The sequence below is a fragment of the Zonotrichia leucophrys genome, chromosome 6 (assembly GCF_028769735.1).
Source record: "Zonotrichia leucophrys gambelii isolate GWCS_2022_RI chromosome 6, RI_Zleu_2.0, whole genome shotgun sequence".
Classification (NCBI taxonomy): Eukaryota; Metazoa; Chordata; class Aves; order Passeriformes; family Passerellidae; genus Zonotrichia; species Zonotrichia leucophrys.
This window is the reverse complement of record NC_088176.1, coordinates 32,919,880-32,934,817: the sequence shown is the minus strand read 5'-3', so window position 1 is coordinate 32,934,817 and position 14,938 is coordinate 32,919,880. Positions and strand designations below refer to the sequence as shown.

At 54.1% G+C, this 14,938-nt stretch overlaps 1 protein-coding gene across 1 annotated transcript in view; it reads right to left on the bottom strand.

Annotated features, from left to right (window-relative positions):
• CDH23 (cadherin related 23) overlaps positions 1 to 14,938 on the bottom strand; it is a 209,158-nt gene that overhangs the window by 34,782 nt on the left and 159,438 nt on the right. The window contains exons 28-37 of the mRNA XM_064716315.1: positions 13,582 to 13,642; positions 12,615 to 12,763; positions 10,863 to 10,998; positions 9,130 to 9,518; positions 8,933 to 9,034; positions 8,409 to 8,411; positions 7,468 to 7,617; positions 6,563 to 6,691; positions 6,322 to 6,450; positions 3,824 to 4,051 (exon numbers count right to left, since the gene is read on the bottom strand). Coding sequence (XP_064572385.1) covers positions 3,824 to 4,051; positions 6,322 to 6,450; positions 6,563 to 6,691; positions 7,468 to 7,617; positions 8,409 to 8,411; positions 8,933 to 9,034; positions 9,130 to 9,518; positions 10,863 to 10,998; positions 12,615 to 12,763; positions 13,582 to 13,642 — 1,476 coding nt within the window. The remainder of the gene's footprint in view (positions 1 to 3,823; positions 4,052 to 6,321; positions 6,451 to 6,562; positions 6,692 to 7,467; positions 7,618 to 8,408; positions 8,412 to 8,932; positions 9,035 to 9,129; positions 9,519 to 10,862; positions 10,999 to 12,614; positions 12,764 to 13,581; positions 13,643 to 14,938) is intronic.

Here is a 14,938-nt window from a genome sequence, read left to right as displayed (position 1 = left end):
AGCAACAACTGCACCAGGCAGTGTGGCCAGGCTGAGCATCCCTGGCAGCACACAGAATTCCACACTGTGGGGCTGGAAGAAACAGTGTTTGCCTCTGGAACAGGCCAGGGAGCTGCAAATCCTGATTAATCCAGCATTGGATTCAGCAGGAGCACCCATGAGGTGGTTCAGGGATGAAGGAGAGCCCACAATGTGGTTCAGGGATGAAGGAGAAGCCAGCACACACAAGGTGGATAAGGAATGAAGGAGAAGCCAGCACCCACAAGGTGGTTCAGAGATGAAGAAGAAGCCAGCACCCGCAGGATGGTTCAGGGATGAAGGAGAAGCCACAAGGTGATTCAAGGATGAAGGAGGAGCTGGCACCCACAGGATGGTTCAGGGATGAAGGAGAAGCCAGCACCCACAAGGTGGTTCAGGAACGAAGGAGAAGCCAGCACCCATGAGGGGGTTCAGGAATGAAGGAGAAGCCAGCACCCACAAGGTGGTTCAGAGATGAAGAAGCCAGCACCCACAGGATGGTTCAGGGATGAAGGAGAAGCCAGCACCCACAGGATGGTTCAGGGATGAAGAAGACAGCACCCACATGGTTCAGGGATGAAGGAGAACCCACGGAGGGGTTCAGGGATGAAGGAGAAGCCCACACCCCCATGTACCACGGATGGAACTTCCTGAGCTTGGGCTTGTGCTTCATTGCCACCCACAGCTCAGCCCCTTCCTGGCTCTGCAGGGCAATCCAGCACCTGGTGCCTCCAGCAGTTCCTTTTCCCTGTCTCAGCAGCTCCAGCTGGAATCACGCCGGGGTTTTGCCTGCCTGCAGGTCCTAACGGCTTTGCAACCCTCTCCAAGTGGCTGTGCTCCCTCAGGAATGCACTGCCCGATGACAGAACCAAGCTTTGCTGGAAACAGGTTTGGCTCTGTGTGGCAGGAACCCCCTTTTTTGGGATACCTGGTGCTGCAGGCTGAGCTAAGCTCTGCCAGAGGCTCTAGTGGGGCATGTTGGGGCACTGAGTGGCATCAGCTTTCCCTCCAGAAGGAAAACTAAAGTTTCTGGGAGAGAGAAGAAACAGCTTCCGAGGCTACCATGCATGCTGGAACAAGAGTCCTGGCACAGGGGTGCTGGGTCCCCACCTCAGCCCCCAATTCCATGGGGAAGATGACACAGATGCTCATGGTGAAGGTGACCCAGCTGCAAGACAACATCTGGGCAGTGAGGATCCACCCTGCCTTGCAGTGCCTGGGGCTGTGGGTGCCACAGGATCCTGTCCCAGTGCTCAGGGCTGCTGCACCTTCCTTGGGCAGAGATTTTCCTGCAGGAAGCATCCTGACCACTCTGGGGCAGGGCCAGCCCTTGGGGAGGTGCCCCAGGGTCAGACAGTGCCCAGGTGGCTCCTGCAATTCCCACACACCTTCCAGCGGCAGCTCACCAGCTTGTGAAGGTGTTTTCCCTCCCACAATGCTTTTTTAAATGAAAATACTCTTAATTTATCCTTTTGTTCCCACATTTCCAGCTCCCAAGAGATTCCTCTTGGCCAATGTTCCCTGCTCCCTTGCAGTCCTGGGCATCCCAGATCACCTCTTCCAAGTGAGGACTTCCCAGTCCTCTCCCAGCTCCATCTCCTCTGCCTCTCCCATGCAGAGAAGGGCAAACCTTGGATGGATGGATGTAAAAATTACAGACAATCACCCCCTTTTGTGCATTGTTGCACCAGCCTGGAGCTCCCTGTGAAAGCCCCAGTTTCTGGCAGGCAGCAAGGCCCTGACAGACATCATTTCCCCAGGCAGGCATGAGGCCAGCAGGCACCCAGCAACACGCCTTTGACAAGAGCTGAGTGTCCCTGAGCCCTGAGAGGGGCCAAAGCTCCTCTCCCCACTCAGGAATTGGGTCACTGGGCACTTTGTGTGGCTGGCTTTGGATTGCTGCTGCTGGCAGAACGTGTGCTCGTGACATGGTGGGCACACAGCAGAGCCTGTGGGGACACTGCCTGGGCAGCAGGGAGGGATGAGCTGTGCCACTTGTCCCTGTTGGCACCGGGAAGGGGAGCAGCCATTGCCATGGCAATGGGATTTGCCAGCTCAGCACTTCAGGAGCAGTGTCCCACATCCACGGTGACAGGGACAAGTAGGGGCTGGTGGCACGGTGTGCTGCAGCCACAGCGCAGCCCTCTCTCTCTCTGGGGAAGTGGCTTAGCTGGGTTTGAGCCTCAGTGACAGTGCAACTCATGGAAAAGAGGGTGGTGCAGAAGCTGGAGTGTGAACCAAGTGGGAGGGAGGAGCTGAGAGTGCAAAGCCTGAGGTGAGAATCACAGCCACAGCTTGCACTGCTGGCTGCCAGCTGATTCATCAGAATGTAGAGCAGGGCTCTGCAGGCAGAGCTCTGTAGGCAGAGCAGAGATGGTGAGAGATAGCAGGTGGAGGTGGGGACAGGAAGGATGGCAGTGTCACACGAGGTGTCAGCTCCTCTCACCATTTGTGCCCGTGGGTGCTCACTCACCTCTCCACAGACACCTGGGGTTAGAAGGGACTCAGAGCTGGAAAATGCCCAACATGGTGTTTGCTCTTTTGACTTTTTGAGCCATCCTCAGAGGCACAAACAGGAACCCAAGCAGAACAGTCGCTTTCCCAGACCATGGGATGATGGGTGGGGTCTCATATTATCCCCCTCTCAGTCTGAATCCATTCACCCTTGTCCTGGCACTCCAGGCCCTCATCAAAGTCACCAGAGCTCTTCTCATTCACAAGGCCCTCAGCAGACATGCACACCAATGGTGAAGGGAGCTGAGGCTGGGCTGCTACTCCAGCCACTCCCAGTGCTGAGATGGGAGGGCAATGCCTGGAGCCCTTCCAGACCCAGCACCCTGTGAGCAGGGCAGCAGCACCAGCACACCTCCCCATAGAGATACTCATATTTTTTGCGTTTGGAGATGGAGATGAGGCCTGCTGAATGATTGTGAGGGAAGGTCTTGCACAACCAAGCATCAAAGGAGACCAAATCTGTGCACAGCAGGTTTGGGTCCTGAGTCCCCAGAACATCACACCCTGTGCCTTCTCTCCCCTTTCATGTGCCACACTCAATGCCAAGCTCACTCTCGTCCCTGAAACATCACACCCTGTGCCTTTTCTCCACTTTTACACTTCACACTCAATGCTAAACTCACTCCAGTCCCTCAAACATCCCACCCTGTGCCTTTTCTCCCCTTTCACACCCCAAACTGAGCGCCAAGCTCTCTCCAGCCGCCAGAACATCACACCCTGTGCCTTTTCTTCCCTTTTATGCCCCGAACTAAGTGCCAATCTCACTCCAGTCCCCAAACACCACACCCTGTGCCTTTTCTCCCCTTTCACACCCCACACTCAATGCTAAACTCACTCCAGTCCCCAAACATCACACCCTGTGCCTTTTCTCCCCTTTCCCACCCCACACAGTGCCAATCTCACTCCAGTCCCTGAAACACCACACCCTGTGCCTTTTCTCCTATTTCACACCCCATACTTGATGCCAAGCTCACTCCAGTCCCCAAAACTGTGCCTTTTCTCCCCTTTCACACCCCACACTCAATGCTAAACTCACTCCAGTCCCCAAACATCACACCCTGTGCCTTTTCTCCCCTTTCACACCCCAAACTCAGCTAACCACTCCAGTCCCCAAACATCACACCCTGTGCCTTTTCTTCCTTTCACACCCCACAACTAGCACCACTCACCAGTCCCCAAACATCACACCCTGTGCCTTTTCTCCCCTTTCCCACCCCACACTCGATGCCCAGCTCGCTCCCACAGCGCTGCCCAGCCCGTCCTGCCCCAAAGGCCCATTTTGGTGTCTCACCGACAGGGAGGGCGTGCCCTCGTCCTCCACGGTGACCACGAGGCAGTAGGAGCTCTGGCGCTCACGGTCGGGCGGCGAGGGCCGCGTGGCGATCTCGCCGGTGACGCGGTCCATGCGGAAGGTCAGGTCCTCGTTGCCGCGCGTGATGTAGTAGGAGAGGACGCTGTTGAGGCCGATGTCGCGGTCGGTGGCGCGCACCTGGACCACGGCCGTGCCGCCGCCCACGTTCTGCGGAGATACACCGTGTAAATCCCACCGGCCTCGTCGCGGATAGAACGCCTCATTTGTCACGGTGGGATTTCATGGTTTGCCTCAGAACCCTGCGTTCCTCCCCTGATTATTCCCTCCTAGGTGTGTCAGCCACCTCTCCTTTCCACACCCTGACCCCTCCCAGCACTGTCTGTCAATCCTGGAATTCTAGGAAGGGCGTTGAGTGATTGGCAGATTCAAAGGATGCCCTCTACCCCTTGAGGGACATTGGGCCTTTTGTTCCCAAATTTCCAGCTCCCAAGAGATTCCTCTTGGCCAGTCTTCCCTGCTCCCCTGCTGTCCTGGACATCCCAGATCACCATTCCCAAGTGAGGACTTCCCAGTCCTCTCCCAGCTCTTTTGAGTCCTTTGTCCCTTGAGACCTCCTCTCCTGTACCTGGCTGGTGGCTCCCTACCCCTTCCCACCAACTCTCCCCCTGGTAAAAGGAACAGCAACCATGGGGTCAGGGAGTTCTGGACTGCTTCTGCTCTGCATTCAGAGCCCTGTGGGCCAGAATAAAGCTCTGGATCCAAACCCTCCATAAGAACCGACTCCTTTCCTTCACCATCACCTCAAAGCTTCTCCACAGAGGGAAACCTGAGGAGCAGCCCCTGTTATGGGGGGGAGCTCCATCCCAGCACCACCAGAGCTCCTGCAGGCCTGGCCTTGTCCTCACGGGCCCAGCTGCAGCACCCAGCGAGCCCAAAGTGTCTGTGGGGTGAAACACCACACACCCACAGCCCAAAGTGTCTGTGGGGTGAAACGCCACAGTGCTGCTGTTTGGTTCAGCAGCAAGGCCAGGCAAGTCAAGCCACGTCTCGCCTGCTATATTGGTAAATTCCAATACTAATTAATAATGTAATTCTAATATAGAGAGGGCACTGATGTGCTTGAGGCTCCAAACTCGCTGCCCCAACACCCGGCAGCTCAGCAGAAAGCTGCACATTGGGTCTTATCTAGTCTGGCACAGCCTGGAAGAGCATAAAAACTGCAGTGTGAGCAGAGGTGAAGGCCGTGTAATGGACCCAGAGCTCAGCTAATTATTTTTGGATAGTCCCATTATGGGGAAAATCAAAACAGAAATTCTGTTCTTCAACCTGCTATGAACATGTATTAAATAGATAAGAAAACCTTAACAGGGCAATATCCTTAATGCTAAGCTATAAATCACAAGCAGCAGTTCCTCACAGCTAAGTGGCACTGGCTATTACTCATATTTCATTTTTCATCACCAAATTGAGATTTCCCCCCTGCCTCAGTCCAGGAATTAAACTGTCAGGAAATAAGTTGTCTTTTCTCATGCCTGATTGTGTTTTATTGCTTAATTATCTGGCCCTTGCTAAGCTGCTTCCTGAAAGCCATTCTTATTCTGCACAGCACTGTCTCTTGTGTCACTTTGGTGGCATTTCCATGGGTGTGCAGCCACTTCTCCTTCCGGCTGCTCCCTGCAGCCTCAGGGGCTTCAGTTGCTCACAGAGCTTTTTCCTCACCCAAAACGAGGAGGACATCACCAGTGAGGGCTTTCAAGGGGTAACCAGCCCTTATAACACCCAAGGTGGGGATGGCAAGGGGTCAAAAACCTTTAAACTACCCAAGATGAGGTTTGCAAGGGGATGCCAACCATCAAATGGCCAAAAGATGAGGTTTGCATGGGGTCAACAACCCTTAAATGACCAAAGATGAGGTTTGCATGGGGCCACTAATGCTTAAATGAACCCAAGATGAGGTATGCATGGGGTCACCAAGCCTTAAATGACCCAAGGTGACATTTGCATGGGGACGCCAACCATCAAATAACAACCCTTAAATGACCCAAGGTGAGGTTTGCAAGGGGATGCCAACCATCAAATGACCAAAGATGAGGTTTGCACGGGGTCACTAATGCTTGAATGACCCAACCTGAGGTTTGCAAGGGGACAAGCCTTAAATGACTCAAAGTGAGGTTTGCATGGGGATGCCAACCATCAAATGGCCAAAGATGAGGTTTGCATGGGGTCAACAACCCTTAAATGGCCCAAGGTGAAGTTTGCAAGGAGATGCCAACCATCAAATAACAACTCTTAAATGACCCAAAATGAGGTTTGCAAGGGAATGCCAACCATCAAATGGACAAAGATGAGGTTTGCACGGGGTCACCAGGCCTTAAATGACCCAAGGTGATGCTTGCAAGGGACACTGCGCTGTCCCCACCTGCCTTGTGGTTAGAGCTGCCCCTGGGAGGGCAGAAGGGGAGGAGCTGTGTGCTCACCTCGCTCACGCTGACGTTGTAGCCGAAGGGGCTGTCGATGACAGGGGGGTTGTCATTGACATCCAGGATGTTCACCCGCAGAATGTGCTCCTTCCTCCGCGGGGGAACGCCGCCGTCTGACGCTTGGATCTGCAGTCAGGGGTGGATTTCCGAGGGGAAAAAGGGCTGTTTTGAAGCTGACAGCTCCAAGCAAACAGCCTCAGTGCTCAGACCACGGGGTGAGGGGTGGTTTGGTGCTGACCCGTAGGGTGTAGTGGTCCAGCAGCTCCCGGTCCAGCGGCCGCGCCACGAACACCTCGCCGTAGGTGCCGTTGGTGGTGCGGATCTCGAAAGCACGGCCGATATTCCCCGATGCCAGAGAGAAAGTCACCTGGAATCACCACAGGGAAACAAAACCAGGGCAGGCAGGGTGATGCTGAGGAGGAGGAAGGGGAAGGAGACCCTGCAAAAATAAATCCAGCATCCCCCCAGCTTTTGAAAAGCAGTGGGATCCACAGGTGTGCTGGCGTATTGCAGCCACCCCAAAGCAAACATGGCCAACCCCTCTGGCAGCTCCCATGCTGCCAGCAATTTCTGTTATTAAGGGTGATGGGACCTCATTAATGCTTGTCTGCAGGGTAATGAAAATAACAAATGTCAGAGAGCTTCCTGCTCAGCCTGCCAAGGGCTTTGCTGCTGGTCCCCACAGTGGGACAGGCCACAGCTGGTTTTCAGATTGCAGGGCTCCTTTTGACACTCGTCCCACAGAGCTCTTTGCCCCAGACAGCCTAAGGACAATGCTTTGCCTCTCCTGCTGCCTTGCCTTTTTGGATAGTCCCATTATGGGGAAAATCAAAACAGAAATTCTGTTCTTCAACCTGCTCTGAACATGAATTAAATAGATAACAGGGCAATATCCTTAATGCTGTTGGACTCTTGGCACTTACTGCACAACGCCCCCAAAACCTGGCATTAATGGCCAGAGTTTGCTCTCACAGGGATGCAGAGGGAAGGGGTTGGGAGGGTGCTGGCAGGGGGATTTCTGTGTCAGTGAAACACCACACACAGTCTCACAGAAGCTGGAAGGGATCATTGAGACCAGCTCCTGGCCCTGCACAGGAAAACCCCGCATGTCTAATAGCATCATCCAAATGTCTCTGTCCCTACCTGGCCATTGCTGCCTGCATCTGGGTCTCGGGCCAGCACCAGGGCCACCCTCTTGCCCACGGCGATGTCCTCAGCCACGCTGACAGACGAGTCAGAGGTGATGTCGAACTCGGGGCTGTTGTCATTCTCATCCAGGACTGTGATGGTCACCTGGGAGGGGGCACGGGGCTCAGGGCATGGACAGGAGCCAGACCCCTGCCCACCCTCTGGTTTTTATCCTCTAAATAGCCAGGCACAGAGCAGCTTGGGCTGCTGCAGGGTGACTCTTTCCTGGTAAATTTTTCACTAGCAGTGATTTCATCCATGCTCACAGCAGCAGGGTCAGGCAGGATTTGCTCTAAAGCTCAACAGGGACAAAGAACGCAGAGCTGAGTGTGTTTAACTCAACCAGGGCAAGCCGGGTGTGGAGGAGACCTGAGCTCCCTCCTGGAAAAAGGCACAGGAGCACGAGCTGCTCGAAGCCTGGCTACCTTGGCCACAGTTAGGCAGAGGAAATGCTCTCATCGAGTTTGCAATCCAAGCGCTGCAGGGCAGCACAGAGATGAGAGAGGAAGAGCCTCTCTGTTCCCGGGGATTTATTTATGGGTGCCCCAAGCTCCCAGGTGCGGCCGGGCTGAGTGCGACAACATCCCGGGAGGAAGCTGGGGAGCGAGCTGCGAGCCCTGGGGTGATTCACTCATTGTTGCTGCTGGATTCACAACACAGAGCCAGGAGCAGGGAGAGCTCATTCAGCCACTGAGGCAGATCCGGCAGCTGCTGTCCCGAGCGCTGGATCAGAGAGCCAGATCAGGGATCCTGCTGGGCAGCAGCAGAGGGGCTCACGGGGCTGCCCCACGTCCTGGGGGTGGCAGAGGGGCTGGTGCTGGTGGGGCATCCACCTCAGTCCCTCCTTGCAGCTCAGTGTGCACCCTGGCAGGGATTCTGGTCTCCAGCAGGCTTACCTTCTGTTGGAGGAAAGCAGAGGGAGAAACAGAGAACACAAACAATGAGGAGTTAGCGAGGCATGAGGAAGTGTGGGTTAACCCTGATCCTACCACAGCAGTGCCAGGGGTCATGGGTACTCCTCTGCAGCGATTTGGAGGCTCCAGTGTTGGGGCATCCCTTTGTTTTTTCCTAGCTGAGGCTGGCACATCTGCCCCTCACCCTGGGAGAGGTTCAGACAAGGGCACGGTGCTGTGTGGAGAGCAGAGCTGTAAGCACCCATGGGTGGGCCCTGCAGCCGGCAGAGAAATGCAAATCACCCCCTGCTTGGCTGCCTGTGAAACTGTTAAATATAACCCTCAGAAACACAAACCGCTGTGGATATTTAAATGCCCCTAATTTTACCTCCTTCAAAACTGTTTTAGCAGGGTTTCTGGACTCTGGAAGCTGGAGCAGAAAGCTCAGCTAGAACAGGCTGTCCTGGGAGAGGGAGGTGGTCTGAGATGGACAGGGGATGGTAGGGAAACTGGGAGAAGCCACTCACCACTGTGGAGTCAATCTTTGGTCCTCCATCATCAGCCACCACTGTCAAGGTGTAGAAATCCCCTTTCTCCCGGTCCACCTGGCCTTTGACCGTGATCACTCCCTGCCAAGCATGAGCAGCAGCTTTGGTTTTGGTCACCAAACCCAAAGCTCACCATGCTCAAATGGGCCAGGAGGGACCGTGCTGTGGCTGCTTACCGTGATCCCGTTGATTTTGAAGAGGGAGAGCGCCTGGGGGTTGGTGTTGGGGTCGAACTTATAGGTGATCTGGTTGAGGTTGTCGATGGAGCGCGCCTGGACGCGGAGCACCTCGGAGCCCAGCGGGATGTTCTCCATGATCACGGCCTCGTAGCTGCTGTTGGAGAACTGCACGGCCTCGTCCAGCTCGTTCAGCAGGCTGACGTACACGCTGCAGAAGCCCTGGTTGTGGGGCGGCGCCTGGTCCGTGGCAGAGACGTTCATCAGGTAGCTGGTTTTGGTCTCGTAGTCCAGGTAGTCGATGGTGGTGATGAGCCCCGTGCTCTCGTCGATCTCGAACTTCCCTTCCGCGCCCGACACGATTCTGTAGCTCACCAGGCCCCCGGGCCCTGGGGAGGGACCAGGAGCTGGAGGTGCTGGCTGCACCAAGCACCCCGAGGAACCAGAGAACCACACCAGGCACCACTGATGCCTCCCCCTGGCAGAGCCCATCCCACTGGATTTCAGCCCAGCCAAGCCAGCATCTGTAGCAGATTCTATGGAATTGGCTAGGGCTCCGTGGAGGGCTGAGACTAAAAGGTAGGAATTGCAAGTCATGATGAGATAGCAAAATAAGCTCCTGTCTTCTGCCTCTCGGACCCTACCTTATCTCTGTAACCCCATAGGTCACTTTCCCCTAACCCCTACTGCTCGACAAGTTTGGATCCCTCTGTATCCTATAAAAATGGGCTGTTTTAGCCCATTCAGCAGCAGAAGAGCCATCGCTGGAACCCTTCACAGATCCCCTCAATAAACCATTGCTGTGGAACCCCCAGGATGATTTCTTCTTCTCTCTCATCTGCTTCTTCTTCTAGCCCACTAGGCACCTTAGCAAGCAAGCAAAAGCTGGGAATCCTAAGAGCTGATAATCACTAAAGAGCTGAAATCCACTAAGCTTGCTTAAGGTAGCCACAGCTATGAGTGGCCTGAGTATTTGGACATTTGTCACTGTCCGGGCACTATTTACAAATCACAAACAGGATGGGGCTGCTGTGGAACATGCCTTGAGCTGTTTGATTTTCCAGCATCAGCCTCATTACATGGTTATGACAATGGGAAGATGCCAGCAGCTCACATCCCAGGCAGCAGACACAGAACTTAATGTTACAACTCACTTTATAAGTTTTTTGACCAATCACACAAAGCAAAAGCACATTGACAGTAGTTCTATCCAACCACCATAAGCACACGTACCTTTGGTTAAAACAATGCTTGCTTATTTCAAATAAAATACCTGCTTGTGAGCCTTAAAACACAGTGCACAGAGCTCCATTATTAAGCTTAGAACTTTCTAATATCTTGCTGGATAAACTTTTCTATAGCTTAGGGAGTTATTCTAGACAAGTGTTAATACACAGACCATTGTGGTATTTGTCCTTGCTTTTCTTCAGTTTAAATAATTTTTCTGCTGACCAATCTCATGGCTGCTGCTTAGCTCTAATCACAGTTCTGCTGTCTCTGAGGCCTGCCTTTTGCAGCTTTCCCAAAACCCTCTAATTTTGCGGATTCCCACATTCTGCAAAAACCAGGATTTGGGATTTGGATACTCTGTCCCCAGGAGTGTCCTGAGCTATCCGTCCCGTGCTGCCTTGCTCAGAGCCAGCTGTGCAGGCTGAGAGGCCATGAGGATCCGTGCAGTGGCTGGCATCTCACCGCCCTCCCCACACTGGGTGTGTCCCACCTGCCCTTCCCACCTGTGTCCCGGTCGGTGGCGCGGACCACTGCCACGGAGGTGCCGATCCCCGCCGTCTCCCGCAGCCCCAGGCGGCTGTACTGGCGCTGCGTGAACACCGGCACCTCGTCGTTGACGTCCTCCACGTACACGATCACCTGGGGAGCCCCGGAGAAACCACACAGGAACTGGGTGAGACTGGGGAACCAACCCTTCATGGTGCTCATGGAGAAACAGGCTGGGCATGGCTCGGAGCAGCCTGGGCCAGTGGAGGTGTCCCTGACAATGGTAGAGGGGCTGGAACTAGGGGGGATTGAAGGTCCCTTCCAACTCAACCCATTCCATGATCCTGTGATAACCTCTTGTTGAAAATTGCAATGCAAGATGTTTTCCATTACCATCTGTATGGCAGGTTATCTTTGTCAAGTGGGCAGTTTGCCTTATCTCTCTCTTTGAGTGACCACAATCACACCTCCCTCGGGAGGGGACATTGCTGATAACAGCTATTGAATGTCACTGCATGGCTGATAAGAACTATAACATCCCATTGGGAGATGGAAGCCCAGGGGGAGGAGCCAAGCATTGCTACCCAGATATAATCCAGAGGTTTTTGAGACACCAGCACGGCTTTCTCCATGGGATTCCCCAGAGGAACAGCAGCTGCCTCTTCTTCCACTGGATCTTCAGAGGAAGAATACATCCTTCTCTACAGGATCCCTGCTCCAACAGAACCACCCCTGACACTGTAGGAGGGCTGAGCCACATTTCCAGTGGGACTGCCACCAACAGCCTGACCAACAGGGCGTCAGGTTGGGTTCTGACTCTGTCAGTCCTGTTCTGCATTGTTTATTTTATCCTTTTTTTTTCCTTCCCTATTAAAGAATTGTTATTTCCTGCTCCCATATTTTTGCCTGAGAGCCACCTTAATTTAAAATTCATAGCAATTGGGAGGGGTGGGGAGGGTTTACATTCTCTATTTCAGGGGAGGCTCCTGCCTTCCTCAGCAGACTCCTGTCTTTCCAAACCAAGCCACCTCTTCTACAAACACCACGGGATGGAGAATGAACATAAAGAGTTTAACATCCCAAATTTAAGCCTGTGATGTTTAAATCTGATTTAAACCATTAGATCCTGTGGGTCAGAGTGAGTCAGCCTTTCCCTGCTGGGGAGGAGGCACCCTGGGTGCATCAATTCCTCCATCCTCTGGGATTCGCTGATCAAACCCCTGGAGACCTCGCAACAGAGAGACTCGCTGGGAAATTTTTGCTCCAAGTTCAGTGCTGTTTCCCCAGGGAACACATTTCTTTCTCCTGGTTTTCTGCTTGCTGCTGGTGCTGGGGGCACTTCACAGTCAGCCAGAGCCCACCCCAGCACTGGGTCTAAGAAGAGATGGAGGGCTGGGCTTGTGGGAGCCGTGGGAAGCGGCTGTGCTGCAGCTGACGACTGTCACCACTGGGTTCTGGATTATTTAAATAGTGCCTGGCCAGGACACAGGGTTTTCAGCAGGCTGAGGCTCAGCTTTTCTTCCCAGCAGCAGAGCCGCATCTCACTGAGCGAGCAGGACTCCCTCTGAGCGACTGCCGCACGCCTCAGCAGCATAACAGCACCAAAACACCACAGGAAAAAAGAAAAATCAAACAATCCCCCCGCCAACAACCTCTTCTCTAGCCATGAGCAGCCCCCAGAGACTTCCCACGCCAGATCTTTCTAATTTCCTGTCCTGGGAAGGACCAGGATCGCGAGCGTTTTGCGTGATCGGCTGTGAGCTCCTCACCCGCACGGAGCTCCTCATGGGCCCCTGCTCCGTGTTGTAGGCCTCCACCTCCAGCACGTGGGAGGAGTTCTGCTCCCTGTCCAGGTGCCGCACTCCCCGCATCACCAGCCCCGTGCTGGGGTTGATGCGGAAGTGGTTGTGCTCGTTTCCTGGAAATGGGGAAAAAACCGAGATGGATGCTGCCCACTGCCCCCACACCCGTCCTGGGGACACACTGAGCCCTCTCTGGGAGGCTCTTTGGAGGGAGATTATCGAGCAAAACTTCAGCCCCATCACCTCTGGTTACATCAGATTCAGCTGCATCAGTGTTTGGCCCTGGCTCAGGCCAGGAGGAGCTACAGAATGGCATCAAATAAGAAAAATGTGGATGCGTTGGAGTGAGCCTATAGGAAGCCACAAAGATGCTCTGGGGGCTGGAGCAGCTCTGCTCTGGCTCCAGGCTAGGAGAGCTGTTCAGCTGTTCTCTGGGGAGACCTTAGAGCCCCTTCCAGTGCCTGAAGAGGCTCCAAGAGGGCTGGAGAGGGACCTGGGACAAGGGCCTGGAGTGACAGGAACAGTGGGAATGGCTTCAGACTGAAAGATGGGATATTGGAATGATATCCTTCCCTGTGAGGGTGGTGAGGCCCTGGCACAGGCTGCCCAAAGGAGTTTGGCTGCTCCAACCCTGGAAGTGTCCAAGGCCATGGAGCACACTGGGGTAGTGGAAGGTGTCCCTGCCCATGGCAGGGGGCTGGAATGAGGTGAACTTTAAGGTCCCTTCCCACCCAAACCATTCTGTGATTTTAGGATTCTATCTAGCTGTCCATCCATGACAAATCATTGCCCAGCAATGAGCCCTAAAGCTGAATTTTGCTTAGGGCTGGGAGAAATGGTTCTGTGGGCTCCAGAGTGCAAAAGGATGGCGAGCTCAGCCTCCTGAGGCTGGGTAGACAAACTCCCTGATGCAGGAAGGGGCACCTGGACTCACCCTTGACAATCCTGTACCACACTCTCCCATTAATGCCTTCGTCCGCATCCGTGGCTTTCACCTTCAGGAGAAAAGCAGAGGAGTAGAGGTCAAGGGCAGAGAATTCCAGACTGGGATGACTCCTCCTACCTTGCCAAAGCTGGACGTCCTTCTCCTCCACCTGAGCTGGGGAGCTTACCAAATACAGAGCAAAGTTAAGTTACTCTCCCCTCAGCATTGGGCAGCAGGGACAGTGGGCTCAGGAGCCCCTGGCTGCTGGATTGAGGTGGGAGCTGAGCCTCAGGACCACCCCACAAATCCCACGGGTCTGTGTGCTGGAGGAGGAGCCTGGATCAATCCTACCCTGCATTCCAATGCTTATCCCAGTGGCGCTGCCACCAGGGATGGAGCCTGGCTGGGATGAGCTGCTCCCGAGCCTGGTGGGCACGCAGCCCACGGCATACTGGAGAGTCACCCAAGCAGCAGCACACGATAAAACTGCCAAAGGAAATGTGAAAGCAAGCAGCCCAGAGCGTCCTTGTGAGCCCCTGAGCAGGGTGGAGCAGCCCCAGGCTCTGGTGCACAGCAGGAACGGCTCTGCCATTCGCCCCGGGAAAACCAAGGCAGGGCTCCCCTCTGGTGTCACTGAACCAGACTGCAGTGCTCTCCCCAAACCCCAGCCAGCAGCTGGGAAGCGGGGCCTGGCAGTGACCAGCAGGGCCAGAGCTCCCAGTCCAGCTGGCACTGAGCCTTGGCATCTTTTCTTGGCCAAACCCACTCCCCACAGAGCACCCACAGCTCAGCCACAGTGTGGCTGCTCTCAAATCACCAGGGCGAGGATGCAGGGAATGCCTGAGCCTTCATTCTCTCCCTGCTTCCCTCTGCCAGGCATCTTCTGCCTCTTGCCACAATACTACCCAGCAGTTTCTTTTTCCCGGGAAGGTTTGCACCCAGATTTATGCAGGGAAGAGGAAGGGTTGCTGCAAAGGATGCACATGAAATGGGAACAGTGAGGGCATTCACTCCCAGCCCCACACAGCTTGCAGGAGTCAGAGATTCTCCTCTGAAATGTGGACCTTGAGCTGCTCTTGTTCCCTTCCACCAAGCCCCCCTGCATCAGCAGGAAACTTGGAAAATACTGACCTCCATCTGGATTTCTCATCCATGTGCCCGCACATTGTGAAAAATGCCTATTTTATGATTGGCTTTTCGCAACTATTAAAATGAATATAATATGTGTTGTGTTAAAAAGTAATGCTGTATTAATTCTCTTAAGCAGTGTATTAAATACTGTTTTAGGTTATAAAAAATGTTAAAATAGAAACTATGCTATGTAGGATTTTTTTTTTTTAAAGGACTTGCAGAGAGATAGCAGCCA